The 20,000-nt window shown below is 47.1% G+C and overlaps 2 protein-coding genes across 2 annotated transcripts in view; one reads left to right on the forward strand and one right to left on the reverse strand.

The window, feature by feature from the left end:
• The window catches only part of RPL37A (ribosomal protein L37a), a 359,890-nt gene that overhangs the window by 187,377 nt on the left and 152,513 nt on the right, over positions 1–20,000 (reverse strand). The gene's annotated exons all lie outside the window — the stretch shown is intronic.
• Positions 2,641–20,000, forward strand: part of ELL3 (elongation factor for RNA polymerase II 3) — a gene marked incomplete at its 5' end in the record, with an annotated part of 52,291 nt that continues 34,931 nt past the window's right edge. Inside the window, 2 exons of the mRNA XM_075575499.1 lie at positions 2,641–2,778; positions 15,001–15,054. Of these exons, the coding sequence (XP_075431614.1) occupies positions 2,641–2,778; positions 15,001–15,054 (192 nt within the window). The remainder of the gene's footprint in view (positions 2,779–15,000; positions 15,055–20,000) is intronic.

Raw genomic sequence — 20,000 nt, forward strand, 5'->3', positions numbered from 1 at the left:
GCTACAGGAGGAAGGCTCCACTGCCGTCATGCCCACCTTGGGCCCCGCCAAAGGTGTGGCCGGCCCTGGCAAGGGGAAAGAATACACTTGATTGACAAACTCTTCCCCATTTACAAGCCCCTGAAAAATGAAATTGGCCGACCAAGTGGGATTGCACCTTTAATGCTGTTCAGTGCTTGGGGGGATTACCAGGCCGTGTAGTTTTAAAGAAATTATCGAAAAAGTTTATTAAACAAAAAACACTTTTAATTTAGTGTAAAAAATAAGCTTATGAAGGCCCCCGCCCAGCATACCTCTCCTATCATTAGGGAAATTGCCCAAATGCTTGGGCATTGTTGAAATTCTATAGTAGCGCCATGCGTCCATTATATGAATAAAACACTTATTGACATTTCCAAAGACAAGGATAAAGACCTGAATAGAGAGGTGTGTGAATGTCTTCAAATGTGCCTCGCAAATGATGTGGGCGACTTTCTCTTAAATGTCATATTCTTGCAGAAAGTTTTGGGACAGTGGCCGGGCTCGAATCTTTGCCAGGGGCGGTCAAAATCCGGTCCTCAAGGGGCCACCAACAGATCAAGTTTTAAGGGTATCCCCTGCTTCAGCACAGGTGGCCCAATCAGTCCCAGCTTCAGCACAGGTGGCTCTGAGCCACTGATTGAGCCACCTGTGCTGAAGCAGGGATATCCTGAAAACCTGACCTGTTGGTGGCCCTTGAGGACTGGCATTGCCCACTGCTGATCCAAGCTGTTGCTGATGCTATTATAAACGGGTACAAAAAATGGCTAACATTCAACAGCTCTGAGAAATACACGAACATTACTAGGAATGGACGAAATCACCGATGTTTTATGGTTTTTGTTGATCATTGAAAAAATATTAAATGAGCAAATATTCGAAAAATGGGAAAAACCAAACACGGAAACAAAACCCACGAAGCAGCGTTTTTGCAACAACCCCCTCCCCCATCCCAGAGAATATAGTTTGTACAACAAAATTGGACAATTTTTTGGACAATATTTTTTACCCTCAAAGTACATTTAAAAAATGTGAGTTTTGGAAAATTCGGGGAGGGGGGGGGGGGGATACAGCGCAAAGCGTATTCCGAAGCATTCATCCACCTCTAAACATACCCCACCCACTGCTATAGGGGAGTCACATATTGTGGAATTAATGGTGTTAAGTAAAAACATCTTATTATAAGGCTACTTGGGGTAGACTATTAAGGCTTTAAGTCAGGGCTGGGAAACTCCAATCTTCAAGGGCCGCCAACAGGTCCGGTTTTCAGGATATCCCTGCTTCAGCACCGGTGGATCAATCAGTGGCTCAGACTGGAGTTGCCAATCAGTGGCGCTTATCTGTCGTCAGTTTCTGTGTATTTTCCTTTATGAGTGTGGGTGAAATAAAGGGCCTTGGGGTCATTGAAAGCCACGGGAGAGGGAGCAGATGGGTGACGACCCAGCAGCAATGTTCCAGCGCGGTTATACGATAGCGTGGATTCGCAGGCAAGTTAACCGCGTCGGTGCCAGGTGGGCCTGCCACGCGTTGCGAAGCAGCAAAAAGGTTGGTGGGGCCTCAAGTGCCATTCATTGCAGTGAAAGTTGATCCATAACAGCATGTTAACCATGCTTCCGGACTATATTCAATGCAGGGGTAAGTATGAGGGGCCGTGCAGAGTGAGTGTGAGTGCAGAGTGAGGATGAGTGTGAGTGGTGAGACAATAGACTTGTGATGGCCAAAACTTGGTGGCAACTCCTGTCTCTTCCCTCTCCCTCTCCCTCTCCCTCCCTCCCTCCCTCCCTCCCTCCCCTCCCTCCCTCCCTCCCTCCCTCCCTCCCTCCCTCCCTCTCTCTCTCTCTCTCTCCTCTCTCTCATCTCTCTCTCTCTCTCTCTCTCTCCTCTCTCTCTCTCTCTCTCTCTCTCTCTCTCTCTCTCTCTCTCTCTCTCTCTCTCTCCTCTCTCTCTCTCTCTCTCTCTCTCTCTCTCTCTCTCTCTCTCTCTCTCTCTCTTCTTTCTCTCCCACCCCTCCTAATCTCTTCTCTCCTCCTCGCCTTTTTAACTGTCTTGTTGCTTTCTCTAGCTGCTCTCTCCCTCCATCTGCTATTTTCTCCCTCTATTACTCTCATTACTTTCGGTGGCTATAATCTCTCCCTCTCTTCCTTCATCTCCTCCTCTCTCCTATCCTCTCCTTCTCTCCTCCATTTCCTCTCTCCGCCATCTCCTCTCCCTCTCTCTTATCCTATCCTATCCCTCTCGTCTTCTCTTGTTCCTCTCTCCTCTCTCCCCATCTCTCTCCCCCTCTCTCTCTCCCCCCCTCTCCTCTCCCTCTCGCCTCCCTCTCTCCACTCTCTCCTCTCCTGCCTCTCACTCCTCCCTCTCTTACTGTCTCATTATTACTCTCCTCCCTCCCTCCCTCTCCTCTCTTCTTCCCCTCTCCTCCCATCTACTCTCCCCTCTCCCTCTCGTCTCCCTCTCGTCTCCCTCTCGTCTCTCTCCTCTCCTGTCTCTCCCCCCCTCTCTTTCCCCCCTCTCTCCCTCTCTCACTGTCTCATTATTACTCTCCTCCTCCCTCCTCTCATGGTCCCTCCCTGTTCCCCGCCTCCCCGGGCTGCTCTCTCCGGTCCGGGGCTGTCAGTGTGAGCATGTCTCGGCCGGGGAGGAGCTGTCCGGGATACTGTCTTACCGACCGAGCCCCGGAGGAGCCCCCGTCTCAGCCTCTTCCACCTGAAGCTCACGGACTCTGCTCTGCGCTGTCTGCGGGACTTCCAGAGGGGACAGGTGAGTCACCCCGCGGTCACCTGTCACCTGCGGTCACCTATCCTGACAGTGTCACTAAGTCCTCTTACTAGCTGTGCCCACAACATCTGTCCTGCACCCTGCTCCCTAACATCTGCCCTGCACTCTGCTCCCTAACATCTGCCCTGCACCCTGCTCCCTAACATCTGTCCTGCACTCTGCTCCCTAACATCTTCCCTGCACTCTGCTCCCTAACATCTGCCCTGCACCCTGCTCCCTAACATCTGCCCTGCACCCTGCTCCCTAAAATCTGCCCTGCACCCTGCTCCCTAACATCTGTCCCGTACTCTGCGCCCTAACATCTGTCCCGCACTCTGCTCCCTAACATCTGTCCCGCACTCTGCTCCCTAACATCTGCCCTGCACTCTGCTCCCTAACATCTGTCCTGCACCCTGCTCCCTAACATCTGCCCTGCACCCTGCTCCCTAACATCTGTCCTGCACCCTGCTCCCTAACATCTGTCCTGCACCCTGCTCCCTAACATCTGCCCTGCACCCTGCTCCCTAACATCTGTCCTGCACTCTGCTCCCTAACATCTGCCATGCACTCTGCTCCCTAACATCTGCCATGCACTCTGCGCCCGAACATCTGCCCTGCTCTCTGCTCCCTAACATCTGTCCTGCACTCTGCGCCCTAACATCTGCCCTGCTCTCTGCTCCCTAACATCTGCCCTGCCCTCTGCTCCCTAACATCTGCCTTTGCCCTCTGCTCCCTACCATCTGTCCTGCACCCTGCTCCCTAACATCTGTCCTGCACCCTGCTCCCTAACATCTGTCCTGCACTCTGCTCCCTAACATCTGTCCTGCACCCTGCTCCCTAACATCTGTCCTGCACCCTGCTCCCTAACATCTGCCCTGCCCTCTGCTCCCCAACATTTGTCCTGCACTCTGCTCCCTAACATCTGCCCTGCACTCTGCGCCCTAACATCTGTCCTGCACCCTGCTCCCTAACATATGTCCTGTATTCTGCTCCCTAATATCTGCCCTGCTCTCTGCTCCCTAACATCTGTCCTGCACCCTGCTCCCTAACATATGTCATGTACTCTGCTCCCTAACATCTGTCCTCCACTCTGCTCCCTAACTTCTGCTCTGCACTCTGTACCCCCCATTTACTGTGCATTCTGCGGACTTAATGTGTTCTGCAGTGTACCCCACATCCCTCAAACATCTGTTCTGCACTGTTCTCCCTAACATCTGTTCTGCACTGTTCTCCCTAACATCTGTTCTGCACTGTACTCCCTAACATCTGTTCTGCACTGTTCTCCCTAACATCTGTTCTGCACTGTTCTCCCTAACATCTGTTCTGCACTGTTCTAAATAACATCTGTTCTGCACTGTCCTTAACATCTGCTCCAGCTCTTTTAATATGAATTGATGATGTATCACAAAGTTGTGATGTGAAAAAGAGGCACTTAACCACTTCACAACCAGACAGACACACATCATATGGCAGAGTACTGGGTTAAAGCTTTCCCAGCGTCAAAAGTGTTAATCTCCATGAAGCTGGAAGATAAAAAAAAAAACCCTAGTAACATCCAGAAATCTTAGTGTTTGTCTGGAGCCCTCAGTTCTTTAACACGACAATATTTTGCGTCAGTTTTTCACATCACATGATTTCTTCAGATGTTTATCATTTTAGTTTAATTGTTAATATATTCTGCGTATGTGTGTGTGTGTGTGTGTTACTGGAACAAGCCCAACATTTCACTTCTCAGCCATTTCAACAAACCCACTTGTATTTGAACATTGCTTTTGTGTGTGATTTGATTAATTTTTTTATTTTTTAGAAAATACACTTTTACCACCTATAATGAGATGTATCACATTCTGTATCTCTGCCCCAGCTTGCACCTTGGGGAGAGTCAGTAGGAGGAGATGGGGGGAGTTTCATGGTGCACAGATTATAATGAGATGTATCACATTCTGCGTCTCTGCCCCAGCTTGCACCTTGGGGAGAGTCAGTAGGAGGAATTGGGGAGGAGTTACATGGTGCACAGATGATAATGAGATTTATCACATTCTGCGTCTGCCCACCTTGCACCTTGTGGAGAGTCAGTAGGAGGAGTTGGGGGGAGTTACATGGTGCACAGATTATAATGAGATGTTTCACATTCTGCGTCTGCCCACCTTGCACCTTGGGGAGAGTCAGTAGGAGGAGTTGGGAGGAGTTACATGGTGCACAGATTATAATGAGATGTATCACATTCTGCATCTCTACTCCAGCTTGCACCTTGGGGAGAGTCAGTTGGAGGAGTTTGGGGGGGGGGGGGGAGTTACATAGTGCACAGATTATATTGAGATATCACATTATGCGTCTGCTGCCAGAATCACTCTATCTTTCCAAAATCTGTCTCCGTGTCTCCCCTGCTGAAATCCTTGTCCTGGCTTCCTATCAAATCCCGTATCTCGCACTCAATTCTCCTCCTCACTTTTAAAGCTTTACACTCTTCTGCCCCTCCTTACATCTCAGCCCTAATTTCTTACTAAATGCTGTCCCGACTCTTGTGTCTTCTCTCTACCTCTTTTGTATCTAAAGCCCTGCTTAAGGAAGCTTATGAGTTGCTCTATGAGTGTATAGTTTTACACCGCATACATAAACCTTGGCCCCTTTCAGACGCACTTACCAGAACGCCCTCCTACTGTCTCTGTACGTCCTTCCTACCAACCAATTGGATTGTAAGCTCTTCGGAGCAGGGACTCCTCTTCCTTAATGTTACTTTTATGTCTGAAGCACGTCTCCCCTTTATGTTATTTGTATTATTTGTTATCTATATGATTGTCACGTGTATCACTGCTGTGAAGCGCTGTGTACATTAATGGCGCTATATAAATAACCTCACACAGTGCAATACGACGGTGCTTTCACGCAACATACATGTATAAGTGGACCAAAGTGATTTAACTGTGAACTTAGTAAGCGTAAAGGTAAAAGATGCTCAAAACCTCTGGTGAGGCTTCGTTCCCAAAAGTCCTCTCTTACATACAACTCTCCACGAAGTCCAGAAGGTGCAGGAATACCCCCCAAAAAAGAGAAAAGGAATATATAGTGTATACTGTGTTTGACATTTTGATTATTTCACTGTACACTATATATTCTTTTTCACTTTTGGGGGGGGGGGGTGGTATTCCTGCTCCTTCTGGACATTGTGGAGAGTTGTATAAATAAAGACATACAGTACATACACACATACATTATAATGAGATGTATCACATTCTGCGTCTCTGCCCCAGCTTGCACCTTGGGGAGAGTCAGTATGAGGAGTTGGGGGGAGTTACATTGTGCACAGATTATAATGAGATGTATCACATTCTGCGTCTCTGCCCCAGCTTGCACCTTGGGGAGACTCAGTAGGAGGAGTTCGGGGGAGTTGCATGGTGCACAGATTATAATGAGATGTATCACATTCTGCGTCTCTGCCCCAGCATGCACCTTGGGGAGAGTCAGTAGGAGGAGTTCGGGGGAGTTGCATGGTGCACAGATTATAATGAGATGTATCATGGTTTGCGTCCACTGGCGGATTTCCCAATAGGCCCAGGCCTAGAGCGGCAAAATTTGGGAACGGCAAACTTCCCGTTTTTTTTTTCTCCCTCCCCCTTTTATACATACATATAAAAATATTATTATTGTCAGACCTTATTACCTTATTAACTTGTCCGGCGGCATCTCTTCCCACAGCGTCCCATTATCATGGCGCAGCGATGTCAAATGACATCACTTTGCCATGACAATGTGGCGTCGCATTTCCATTACGCTGAAGAGGAGTTGCCGCACAGAGGGGCGGCAAAAAGGTAAGTGCCTATTGGCCTATATGGGATGACACCTTTACAAAGGCCATAGATTTTCAGAGGGGGAACATTTTTAACATCTGAGGGGTCTCAAACTCAGTCTTCAAGGGCCACCAACAGGCCAGCTTTTATGGAGATCCCTGCTTCAGCACAGGTGGCTCAGCCTTCCACTGAGCCACTTATTGAGCCACCAGTGCTGAAGCAGGTATATCCATAAAACCTGGCCTATTGGTGGCACTTGAGGACAGAGTTTGAGAGCCCTGGTCTAAAGTTAAGCAGAACTGGATAAATGTTGGAAGTGAATCCTTTTTGGGCGGTGCTACCTTAGACCTGAAGGGTCCGTGTTGTAAATTGTCTCAAACTTGGGATGGTGATTCACTTACACTTCACAAACTCATTAATACACAATGTAAATAATTATAATCTTGTTTTCACATTTGAAAACAACATTAATCGCATTTATTGTCTAGATATGATGTTATACATTGATCTTAACGGTAAAATTCAAACCGATATGTATAGGAAACCCAACTCCAGCAACGCCTTCCTCATGGCCAATAGCAATCATGCTAGACCACTGAGAAAGGATATGCCTACGGGACAACTTGAGGTTAAAGAGGCTCTGTTCTACAGCAGAAAGCTTCGAGACCCAATCAAACGACCTAATTACTAGATTTAAGGCCGGGTGTTATAATGAGCCCCATCTAAATGAAGCTCTGGGAGCAGTTAAAGCTGCAGTTCAGTCAATATCCTGCATGTTTGTTTTTTTTAATAAATCAGTTCTGTAGTAAGAAAAAATACTTTTAGCATTTTCTGTTTTTAAAAAAACAACTTTGAAAGACCAATTTTCTTGTATTCTATTTTAACAGCCATTTGCTAAGGCACTGCCCTTTCATGTCCTGTCACAATCCCTGGCACACCCCTTTGTCAGCCCTGCCCTCCCTCTAGCACATGTCAGTTCAGGATTGCTCATGAATATTCATGAGCTTCCACTGCCAGTCAAGCAGATTATAAACAAATGCCAGCTTTTAATATGTCACCAAATTTCGACCTATCAATACATGGAAAACGAATTGAGCTGCAGCTATACAGTTCTTTAGGTAATTAGAGATTGCCCACATGAAACTATTGAAGTAAAAAAATACATGTAAAAAAAAAAATAAAAAAGACTGAACTGCAGCTTTAAATCAGTAGATCGCAGTGAACTTTTGTCAGTCAATAGAAACAAAGAAAAACTCAAACAAATACATTTTCCGACTCCTTTATTTACAGTATTACACCACAGAGTAGACAATCAGATTGTATACGTCAAATTATCTCCAAACATTGGGATACATTGAAGCTTGATAGTGTGCTCGATCCAACCATCAGAGAAGGATCCACATCTGTGTATCCACAAGTCTTTTCCTTTCAGATCCAAATTCAGGTGGAATTAGGAACATTCCCAGTGGATTTTTCCCCTGTGGGCATTGCCTCATGCCAATATGCTACTCCCACAAAAGTGAGCAATTGTTTCAGACCAAAAAAGGAAAATGATTCAAACATTCATAAATTGCAACACTAGCCATGTGGTATACATCCTTAAATGTGGTTGTGGGAAGTGTCACAGTATATTGGCCGTAAAATTAGATCCTTAAAAACAAGGCTTATAGATCACGTTCGTTCCATCAAGAAAGGGGATCGTTGGCATCCAGTGTCCCGACACTTTCCCAACTATATCTGGGGTGGCGTTGCAAATGTCACTTTCTCAGGAGTTGAGGATGGTCGCACCCCCATCCTTGGGGGTGATAGATTGAACATGCTCAATAAACGAGAAATGATTTGGATATTTGCTATGGATACACTACATCCAGCAGGTGTCAATTTGGACTGGGAATTAATACATTTTCTATACAGTAGACGAGAAAACCCGGGAAACGGATTTGGGCGGATTCGCACCCGATCTCCTCGAGCTACAAGGTAGCACGTGTGAAAGAAAGAGAAAAGGCATACAGTGTAAAATGGTATTAAAGCAAATACACGCAGGCAGTCACAGATTGCTCTTACAGTATGTCCGCGGGTAGTGTTAAAGGGTCACACGTCCCCTTCTCGAACGTTGTGGTAACTCCCTCCTGCTTGAGGAGGACGGGACATACTGTTGGTTCATCACCACACTCACAGCCCACTACTAATCGCTTTGATTGGGGATCTTTGGCTGCTTGGTTTGATTTTTTTTGGGACTCTTCCATACAGTTTGGGAACCTGTGTGTTGTGAGCGCCAATCGACTCTGTTGGACTTTCTATCATAGGTCACTGTCATTATTGTATCACTGAGTTGTGGTTATTTGTGCTTTTTGTGTTTTGTTTTCACTTAGAGGGTATAAACGTCCCTGCTTATCGATCTATATCAGATGTAAGCAAACCCATGAACAAACGTCGTCTGCAGACACCAGCACACATCGGGACACACCAGCTCACGTCAGGATACATCAGCACACGTCGGGATACATCAGCACACGTCGGGATACATCAGCACACATCGGGATATACCAGCAGGTATCGGGATACACCAGCAGATATCGGGATACACCAGCACATATCGGGATACACCAGCAGGTATCAGGATAAACCAGCACACATTGGGATACACCAGCACACATCGGGATACACCAGTAGGTATTGGGATAGACCAGCACATATTGGGATACACCAGCACACGTCGGGATACACCAGTAGGTATTGGGATAGACCAGCACATATTGGGATACACCAGCACACGTCGGGATACACCAGCACACGTCGGGATAAACCAGCACACGTCGGGATAGACCAGCACATATCGGGATAGACCAGCACACATCGGGATGCACCAGCACACATCGCGATACACCAGCACATGTCGGGATATACCAGCACACATCGGGATGCACCAGCACATATCGGGATAGACCAGCACATATCGGGATAGACCAGCACACATCGGGATACACCAGCACATATCGGGATAGACCAGCACACATCGGGATACACCAGCACATATCGGGATAGACCAGCACACATCGGGATACACAAGCACAAATCAGGATACACCAACACACATCGGGATACACAAGCACACATCGGGATGTACCAACACACATCAGGCTTTACCAACACACATCGCGATACACAAGCACACATCGGGATATACCAACACACATCGGGATACACAAGCACACATCGGGATATACCAACACACATCGGGATACACAAGCACACATCGGGATATACCAACACACATCGGGATACAGCAGCAGGCATCGGGAAAGACCAAGATCCCGTGGTAACTGGCATTGACTTACTTTGCAGCTAACGCAGGGTTGCGTGTGTAGCACAGGATTGCGTGTGTAGCGTAGGATTACGTGTGTAATGCAGGATTGCGTGTGTAGCGCAGGATTGCGTGTGTAGCGCAGGATTGCGGGTGTAGCGCAGGATTGCGTGTGTAGCGCAGGAGTGCGTGTGAAGCGCAGGATTGCGTGTGTAGCGCAAGATTGCGTGTGTAAGGCAGGAGTGCGTATGTAGCGCAGGAGTGCGGGTGTAGCGCAAGATTGCGTGTGTAAGGCAGGATTGCGTGTGTAGCGCAGGATTGCGTGTGTAGCGCAGGATTGCGTGTGTAGCGCAGGATTATGCGTGTAGCGCAGGATTGCGTGTGTAGTGCAGGATTGCGTGTGTAGTGCAGGATTGCGTGTGTAAGGTGGGATGGCGTGTGTAGCGCAGGATTGTGTGTGTAGCGCAGGATTGCGTATGTAGCGCAGGATTGCGTGTGTAGCGCAGAATTGCGTGTGTAGCACAGGATTGTGTGTGTAAGGCAGGATTGTGTGTGTAAGGCAGGATTGTGTGTGTAGCGCAGGATTGTGTGTGTAAAACGGGATTGCGTGTGTAAGGTGGGATTGCTTGTGTAGCGCAGGATTGCGTGTGTAGCGCAGGATTGCGTGTGTAAGGTGGGATTGCGTGTGTAGCGCAGGATTGCGTGTGTAGCGCAGGATTGCGTGTGTAAGGTGGGGTTGCATGTGTAGCGCAGGATTGCGTGTGTAGCGCAGGATTGCGTGTGTAGCGCAGGATTGTGTGTAGCGCAGGATTGCGTGTGTAGCGCAGGGTTGCGTGTGTAAGGTGGAATTGCGTGTGTAGCACAGGATTGTGTGTGTAGCGCAGGATTGCGTGTGTAGCGCAGGGTTGCGTGTGTAAGGTGGAATTGCGTGTGTAGCACAGGATTGTGTGTGTAGTGCAGGATTGCGGGTGTAAGGTGGGATTGCGTGTGTAGCGCAGGATTGCGTGTGTAGCGCAGGGTTGCGTGTGTAAGGTGGAATTGCGTGTGTAGCACAGGATTGTGTGTGTAGTGCAGGATTGCGGGTGTAAGGTGGGATTGCGTGTGTAGCGCAGGATTGCGGGTGTAGCGCAGGATTGCGGGTGTAGCGCAGGATTGCATGTGTAAGGTGGGATTGCGTGTGTAGCGCAGGATTGCGGGTGTAGCGCAGGATTGCGGGTGTAAGGTGGGATTGCGGGTGTAGCGCAGGATTGTGTGTGTAGTGCAGGATTGCGGGTGTAGCGCAGGATTGCGGGTGTAAGGTGGGATTGCGTGTGTAGCGCAGGATTGCGTGTGTAGCGCAGGATTGCGTGTGTAACCCGTATCAGAGCTCAGTGACTCTGCCCTCAGCCTGTGGGTAAAACCCGCAAAGCACAGCGCTGACTGCAACGTGCATCTTCTGCATTGCACGCGGTGCTGTTCTTGTGCCCACCATGATACCCAGCATGGGGGCCTCTGCTCTCCGAACGATTTAAGGTGTCCAGTAATACCACACATTGCCCTACGATGCAGAATGTGCTTTTCCAGGCGGGATCCTCGCCCGGTTACTCTCGCCCTAACTAAAAAGAGCATTTGAGGATTACATTGTGACTCTATATACACATAGTATCGCTATGTTGTGCTGCATATTTATTTTAACAGATGATTAAACATGTTTCTGTTCCAGCTTGACATGCTGCTTTGTGCTACACAGTGTAGATTACACCTGGAGCTATTTAACCGTTTCGCTGCCAGAGAGACATGCTACTACTACACATTGCAAAGCGCCTGTTTCACACTGATCCAGAAGCTCTGCAGCTAATGCCTGTGAACCCCACATTCAGCACTAGACTTCTCCATAAAATAAATAAATATATATATAACAGGACAGGACGGATCGACGTTTCGGACCTGGTCCTTTATCGAGCTCCTACCGGGCGTCCGTAACGTCGCTCCGTCCTAAGTTAAATGATTTGACCTATATTTACCAATTTGAGTGCCCTAAACATTCTTGTGTTTATATATATATTTATTTATTTTTTCCATGGTACTGTATGTGGTCTCAGGCAAAAGGTGCAAAGAGTTCTGCCTAGGTTACGATGGGTTTAACCCTTGCAGGGCTGGAGGGACTTATAATACTCATGATCTGACGGGGTTAAAAGCATTTTAGTGACAGGATCTGCGCCGTTTTGTTTTGAGGATATTGAGCGTAACCGAGAGGCCTCAAAACAGATGCAGATCCCGTCACTAACATGCATGTAACCCCTTCAGAGCATGCGTGTTGTAGGTCCCTCCAGCCCTGCAAGGGTTAAACCCATCGTTTATCACCTTTTGCCCTACAAATTCTACATGAGGCAGAATAGGGTGTTTTGAAACATTGATGCTGAAAGACTGATGTTAAACATGGCTCAGTCAATCAGTTCCACCATGTTGCTTTGATCCATTGATACTCTGTTTAATTAAAAAGAAACAAATGAACGGCAGTGAAACAGCTGACGGGACGATGGCTCGGCCACCGACAGTGACTGGGGGTTGTTGGCTGGGTAAGATGGGTGTTTCATGTTGGTGCATTTTGGCATTTCAGTTTGCTCCACTTGCCAAAAATATCAGCATGTGTTTGGTAATACCGAAGCCCAGATCCACAAAAGGGTGCCAAGCTTCCTATGAAGGGTGCCAAGCTTCCTATAAAGGGTGCCTAGCTCCCTATAAAGGGTGCCAAGCTTCCTATAAAGGGTGCCAAGCTTCCTATAAAGGGTGCCTAGCTCCCTATAAAGGGTGCCAAGCTTCCTATGAAGGGTGCCAAGCTTCCTATAAAGGGTGCCAAGCTTCCTATAAAGGGTGCCTAGCTCCCTATAAAGGGTGCCAAGCTTCCTATGAAGGGTGCCAAGCTTCCTATAAAGGGTGCCAAGCTTCCTATAAAGGGTGCCTAGCTTCCTATAAAGGGTGCCAAGCTTCCTATGAAGGGTGCCAAGCTTCCTATAAAGGGTGCCAAGCTTCCTATGAAGGGTGCCAAGCTTCCTATGAAGGGTGCCAAGCTTCCTATGAAGGGTGCCAAGCTTCCTATAAAGGGTGCCTAGCTTCCTATAAAGGGTGCCAAGCTTCCTATAAAGGGTGCCAAGCTTCCTATAAAGGGTGCCAAGCTTCCTATAAAGGGTGCCAAGCTTCCTATGAAGGGTGCCAAGCTTCCTATGAAGGGTGCCAAGCTTCCTATAAAGGGTGCCAAGCTTCCTATAAAGGGTGCCAAGCTTCCTATAAAGGGTGCCTAGCTTCCTATAAAGGGTGCCAAGCTTCCTATGAATGGTTGCTGAGGTGTGCTAAAGCTTAGCACCCTTTTGTGAATCTGGACCCCAGGATGAACCTCCTGCTGCTCACCTCTGTAAGGCCCATGTTCTCTAAAAGGTGCTACACCTTAACACGCCCTAACACCCATTCACAAGAATGGGAGTTAAGATGCGCTAAACCGTAGCACCATTTAGTGAATATGGGCCAAAGTCAGCAAGAAAGCCGAAAAACAACGTAAAAATATCGTTGCGCGGACACCAGAGCTGACATCAACCGTGCTCCCTCCGACAATCGCAGGGAATGGAAGTGATCATTGATGGCGGTCATTCTTCGCACCAAACTCAACAAGATGGAAAATCCACAAGATGGAAAGGAAATAAGTGTGGGTTCTGCACCCGAGATGTTTCCTAGACCGGGTGGGGTGTTTGGATACTGCCCAAAAATTCTCATAGGAGTCATATTTAGATTTTATAACCACAAACGTGCCTTTCACCAATATCTTGATCAAATTGCTGATCTCGGCTACTGTAACCCCATGCTGTCCGGCCTTCCTGCCTCTCCCCTGTCTCTCCTTCAATCTCTCGTAAATGCAACTGCCAGAATCACTCTATTTCCTAAATCTGTCTCATCGTCTCCCCTGCTGAAATCCCTCTCCTGGCTTCCTAGCAAATCCTGTATCACACTCAATTCTCCTCCTCACTTTTAAGGCTATACCCTCCTAAGGCCCCTCCTTACATCTCAGCCCTAATTTCGCGCTATGCACCATCCCAACTTTTGCTTTCTGTTCAAGGATGTCTTCTCTCTACCCCCTTCTTATCTAAAGCCGTCTCCCGCCTTAAACCTTTCTCACTGACTGCCCCACACCTCTGGAATGCCCTTCCCCTCAGTACCCGACTTGCAGCCTCTTTCCCCACATTTAGGACCTTTCTTACTGTGTAACCCACCTCTTTAACAAAGCATATGTGTAACTCCGTGGCTGATACTATACATCTCATATGCACAGACCTTGGCCTGTTGCATACGCACTTACCAGAACACCTTCCTACTTCCAACAGGTCAGGTTTTCAGGATATCCCTGCGTCAGCACAGGTGTGATTGAGCCATCTGGGCTGAAGCTGGGACTGATTGAGCCACCTGTGCTGAAGCAGGGAAATCCTGAAAACTTGACCTGTTGGTGGCCCTTGAGGATGGGACTTTGCCCCCGCCCCCCCTCCCTCACCCTGAACTAGACCCAATCCCCCTCTTGCAAAACTGCAAATGACCAAAACTGAAGAAATCCCACTGAAAGTAGCCGGTTTTTCTTCCTACTATGAATCTGGTGTTTTTGTGTGCCAGTATTGCACAAGCTTTTTCAGCTGAAGCACTGAGATAAATGACCCAGTTTGAGTTTGCAGTCTTGGGGAGTGTCATCTATTAGCTGTGTTTTATTACTAGGTCAGCCACTGCCAATAAAAAAAAACACAACATACTTTTGTAATCTATTAGGAATAACACCTGTGGCCGCGGTGGCAAACTCCAGTGCTCAAGGGCCACCAACGGGTCAGGTTTTCTGGATATCCCTGCTGTAGCACAGGTGGCTCAATCAGTCTCTGCTTCAGCACATTTGGCTTCATAAGTCCCAGCTTCAGCACAGGTGGCTCAATCAGAGGCTCAGTCTAAGACTGAGCCTCTGATTGAGCCACCTGTGCTGATGCAGGGATATCCTTAAAACCTGACCTGTTGGTGGCCCCTGAGGACAGGAGTTGGCCATCGCTGCCCTAGGAGGAACCTTCCAACATCACAAGACCTCCATGATGACCATTCAATCCATTGACCCCTGGTTTCTCTTCTGTTCAGGGTTCCGCGGCATCTTTATCTCAGCCTGTGATCACCTTCCAAGGAAACCAAGGGGTAAGTACAGCACTGTGTACCTAAAAGGATCTTTGTGTAATAGCTTGCATTCAAATGTTTCAGCGCTTTATCATTGTGCTTCATTGGGAATCCTGGCAGGGGTGAAACGGGACCCCGGGAATTTCACTTACCTGTGGGAACTCCTCCTGCGGACGGTGCGGCGTCATGACATCACTGTGTCACGTGACAGCGCGTTGACATGGCAACGCGTCGCTGGAGGAGGACCGCTCTCTTACAGAGGCTGTTAAAAAGCAGCAATCCCTCTCTAGCTAACACCCCATTTTCTTTATGGGATTGGAAGTGTTGGGTCTTCCAGAGCAGAACTTCTCTATTTTTAGCTCCGGGTACCGCCCGGTTCCTCAGATTCTGGCCGGTGAAGTTACTGGTATCATTTCCAGGGTTTTTTTTTTTTTTTAAAGGGGATTTAAATGGTCGTCCAATGAGAAGCCGTGACCGATGATGTCCTAGCTTTTTATTGGCCCCCAAGATTCGGCAGCCATTTTGTTGATGGAGGTTTAAACCCTGTAACTTCACCGGGAAGTATCTCGGAAAGCGGGGATCCCCTGGAGCTGGAAACAGCTCTGCTCTGGAAGAACCCCTAATTTCCACCCTGGAAAAGAAAATGGGGGTTTAAAAAAAATGGAGTCGACGGGATTGCTGCTTTAAAGTAACCTACATATGCCAGGAAGCCATTTTCCTCGTGCCAGAGAAGACTTTAGTCCCATTTTTTTCTTTTAATGGAGATCACATCTTCCCCAGCACGGAGAAGTTGGCATCCTACGGAGCCCAAGAGCCCACAATTGATTGTTTAGGGCAATTGAACAAACGCAGGTGTATTGATGTGCAACACTTCATTTTTATTCTCCAAGCCCCCCCCCCCCCCCGCCCCTCCTCCTTCACGACCCATCCTCATTTGCCTGCACACCACAATAAAATAATTTATGGGGAAATCCTCCATTTTGAAGGGCTATTGACGACTAAACAAAATGTCTGGATCCTGGCGGCCATTTTCCCACAGCGGTTCAAGCTGTTTGTCTCTTTTGTTGATGGATGCTCGGAATGGCCGCAGGATTCCGTCCACGGTCACGTTAGCAAGAGAAGTGGAGCTTTGGATTTGTGGAATTTAATAGGGTAATGTTTGCAGCTTGGCTTTTGAGCACGAATTGTGCAAAAAGGAATGAGCACTTCAGTATTGTTAAAACGAACATGATGCAAAAGGTGACACTGTGTGCTCATTGACGTGTAATTTCCCAGAATCCCTAGCTGCAGCAGAAGCACTGTATGCGAATAGATAATAGTGAAAAGCAGAGTTGCAAACCTGTCTGAGATAAGTGAATGCGCTCACATGGAAATTGTTATTTACTGTATACTTCAGCACTATAATTCCTTTGTTAACGCACGAAGAACTGGGACGCACCAGTCGGCCATTATTTTTCAAAGCAAATACACTCGCTGAGTAATGTCACAATTCAAATTCTTAAAGAAAGATTGAGATCACCGCAAGAACGGAAAAAAAATTGAGCTACGCGTGATAATACACTTCAGCACCAGTGCAAGTGGACAGAACACCAATGAGAGACTCCAGTAGCCTTGGCTCATGGCTGCTGTCCCCCATCCACAGTCACTCCTACCAATGACTGCCATCTACTGCACTTATTCCCTCGCCTCTGTCCCTCTCGGGGCAGGGATTTCCTTTCCTATTCTCTGATCTTATTTGTTGCACTTATTGTACTAAAATTCCCTGCATTGTATTGTCGCTCTTCTAAAGCGCCAAGTACAGCGGTGGGCCCTATATATCAATAAAGATATACCTACATACAGAACAAGGACATTGCATTCTTGACACATTGTTACAACCAGTAAGAGCCTGAATTGAAACGCTATTTGAAAAGCTAAACATACATAAAGGAAACGTCGAGATAAGAGGTTACATGGGTTATTGCTTCCATCTCCAGTGAACATGGCTTTTAGACTGTTTGAGGTCTATATTATTAGTTAATGTATACCAGACCCCCCCCCCCATTAGCCTCCCACAATTCCACCCCCAATAAACCATTTAAATTTTACAGCATGGCTGGAGCCTTCAGGATTATACACCCAGTGACCTTTCGACTCAAAGCTGTTGATAAGCAGTGGACACACAAGTTCTAACTAGTGCACGCGGAGGAGATAACGGAAAATAGAATCCACCTGCTTGCTTTCCCTGTATAATGACCCAATAAAAATAACATAATGCAACAAAGATAAATAATATTAACAACGTATCGCATACAGATATTACAGCGTAGAAGGTTTCTGCTCAGAAGATCTCACAATCTATGGAACACTATGTAATGGGCAGTCACTTTCCCCCTGAAATATTATCTCTATGCACATGCTCCTATTGTATTCTGTAAGTCTTCCATTTTTCTATTTAGAGTGTAAGCTCTGTGGGGCAGGAACTCCCTAATTACCTGTTGTGTACTTTGTGTTTTAAAGCACTTGTTTACGTTTGTATATTATCTTCCTGTATACTGTATAACTCTGTACATTGGTGGGGCGTTATTTCATTTAACATATAAATGTTTGGATGCTTAGATCGTAAGCTCTCAGGGGCAAACGAGCACAAAAAGGGCTTGACGTGGCCACTACACCACAGGGCCCCTGGAGAGCCAGACTTCATGACCTCGTGGCTACTTCCTGATGAAGTGTTGTCAGTCGGGAACGGCAGAGTTTTTTTTGGCTCCCAGTATGTAGGTAACACCAAAATAACAGTCTAGGACATTTGGCCGTGCCCATTTTGCCGAGTCTAGATGGCCGCTGGTGTTTAGTTGCCACTTACTTTGCCACCCGGGATATCTGTCCGCCGGCCGCTTTGCCGCCAAACTGTGCCCCTAACCTTACTCTAAAACCCCCTAATCTTAACCCCTAATAATAACACTACTCCCTACCCTAATAACCTTAACCCCTTACCCTAATCCCCTACCCTAATAACCTACCCCCCTACTATAAAACCATTTATCCTAATCCACTATCCTAAAAATCTTAACCCCTTACCCTAATCCCCTACCCTAAAAACTTTAACCCCGTACCCTACAACCCCTTACCCTACAACCCCTTAACCTAATCCCAAACCCTAAAAACCTTTACCCCTTACCTTAATCCCCTACCCTAATAACCTACCCCCCTACTATAAAACCATTTATCCTAATCCACTATCCTAAAAATCTTAACCCCTTACCCTAATCCCCTACCCTAAAACTTTAACCCCGTACCCTACAACCCCTTACCCTACAACCCCTTAACCTAATCCCAAACCCTAAAAACCTTAACCCCTTAACCTGAAACCCCTTACCCTAAAATCTTTAACCCTTTACCTTAATCCCCTACCCTAAAAACCTAGCCCCTTCCCCTAAAAACCAACCTCTCCCTTAAAGCCCCTATCAACCCCCCACCCTAACCGTTAAAAACCCATTAATTAACTTGCCTTATTTGCGAAACAGCTGGCGACCGAGTGTCCAGCGGCAGAGCAGCTACGGCGAAATGTCCCTTGGCAGCCAAACGCCGGTGGAGATTTGGACACGGCGAGACGGCCACGGCCAAGTGTCCAATTCCACCAAAATGTCCTTGGATAGAAGTACTCACGGTCCTGTTGTGTTCGCTGCCGCAGGTTCTCGACCAGCGAAGACCAGTAATAATACTATTTTTCTGAATATTGTGCTATAGTGCTTTCAGCACATTATATTTTTCTGCCACCAGGCTATGCCAGGTAGAGTAGATAGAGATGAAGAAGCGCTCAAATGCTAAGTATAATAACCATTAATAGCCAATGCCAAAGCCCAAGGATGATCCAGAATCAATAACATAGGTGAGAATAACAGCTAGTAACATTGGGTAAAAAGCCTCCTGAAGACAGGTAATGGGTGGGTGTAACCCCCCCCACGATCAGTCTCATTGAAAAACAACCCTGTAGCAATGAAGTACTCACAAGTACTTGGTAGGGGCTGGTAGGATGTGCAGCTTCCAGTGGTAACAGATACAGGAAATGGAGAGGAGCGCACGATCCAACAGGAGCAAAGAGAGGACCCAATGCAAAAAAATGTATAAACTTTATTCTGTCATAACCTAAAATCCAACGCGTTTTGAACGCCGGTGCGTTGGATTTTAGGTTATGACAGAATAAAGTTTATACATTTATTTGCATTGGGTCCTCTCTTTGCTGCTGTTGGATCGTGCGCTCCTTCCCATTTCCTGTATATGCCAGGTAGAGGTTGCAATGTCTTTTTTTAGTATCTGAGACAGAATGAAATACAATGACTTCTCCCAGGTCACAAAGGATGACCCTGAGATTTGGACAGGGCACGTAAACAAAAATGTGACCGGTCAAAAGTGACGTAAAACGTCCCTGGTTGATTGCAATAGATGCAGAATCTATGCAGGAACCCGTGCATCAAAATAAACTTTACTTTAAAACCCTGATTATGTCATTACACTAACTGCTAAAGCGCAGTTGACACATCCCCATGTATTCCCTATGTTTGTTATAAATAGTTGTACCCATATGTTTATCTAGAGCTGAAACTGTTAGGGTTTAATGGTTAATTTAATACTTATTGGCACAAATTAGAATAAAGTAAAAATGATATGAGTTTGTGGGACTGCACCTTTAAGGTTACAGAATGATAGGGGGGTATGGGGGGGGGGGGGCGGGGGGGGGTGAGATTGCAAAATCCCTGGAGATTACAGGGTTGGATAAAGTTTGTGTCAACACCAGCCATTTCCTGTTTCCATTGGCACAGCGGAGGCTGAGAACTGTCCAAACAGACCTGAGGTTCAGAACCAGAGGTTCCTGCTGCAACGACATTGTAGCTGTACGCGCTTCATTACAAACACCCGTCACTGTAATGTGCGCTGTGTGTCCACGCTTAAAAGGGCAGCTCTACTAAGCTTTACATATTGCAGCTGCC

Source organism: Ascaphus truei, chromosome 18 (assembly GCF_040206685.1).
Source record: "Ascaphus truei isolate aAscTru1 chromosome 18, aAscTru1.hap1, whole genome shotgun sequence".
In the NCBI taxonomy this organism is placed as follows: Eukaryota; Metazoa; Chordata; class Amphibia; order Anura; family Ascaphidae; genus Ascaphus; species Ascaphus truei.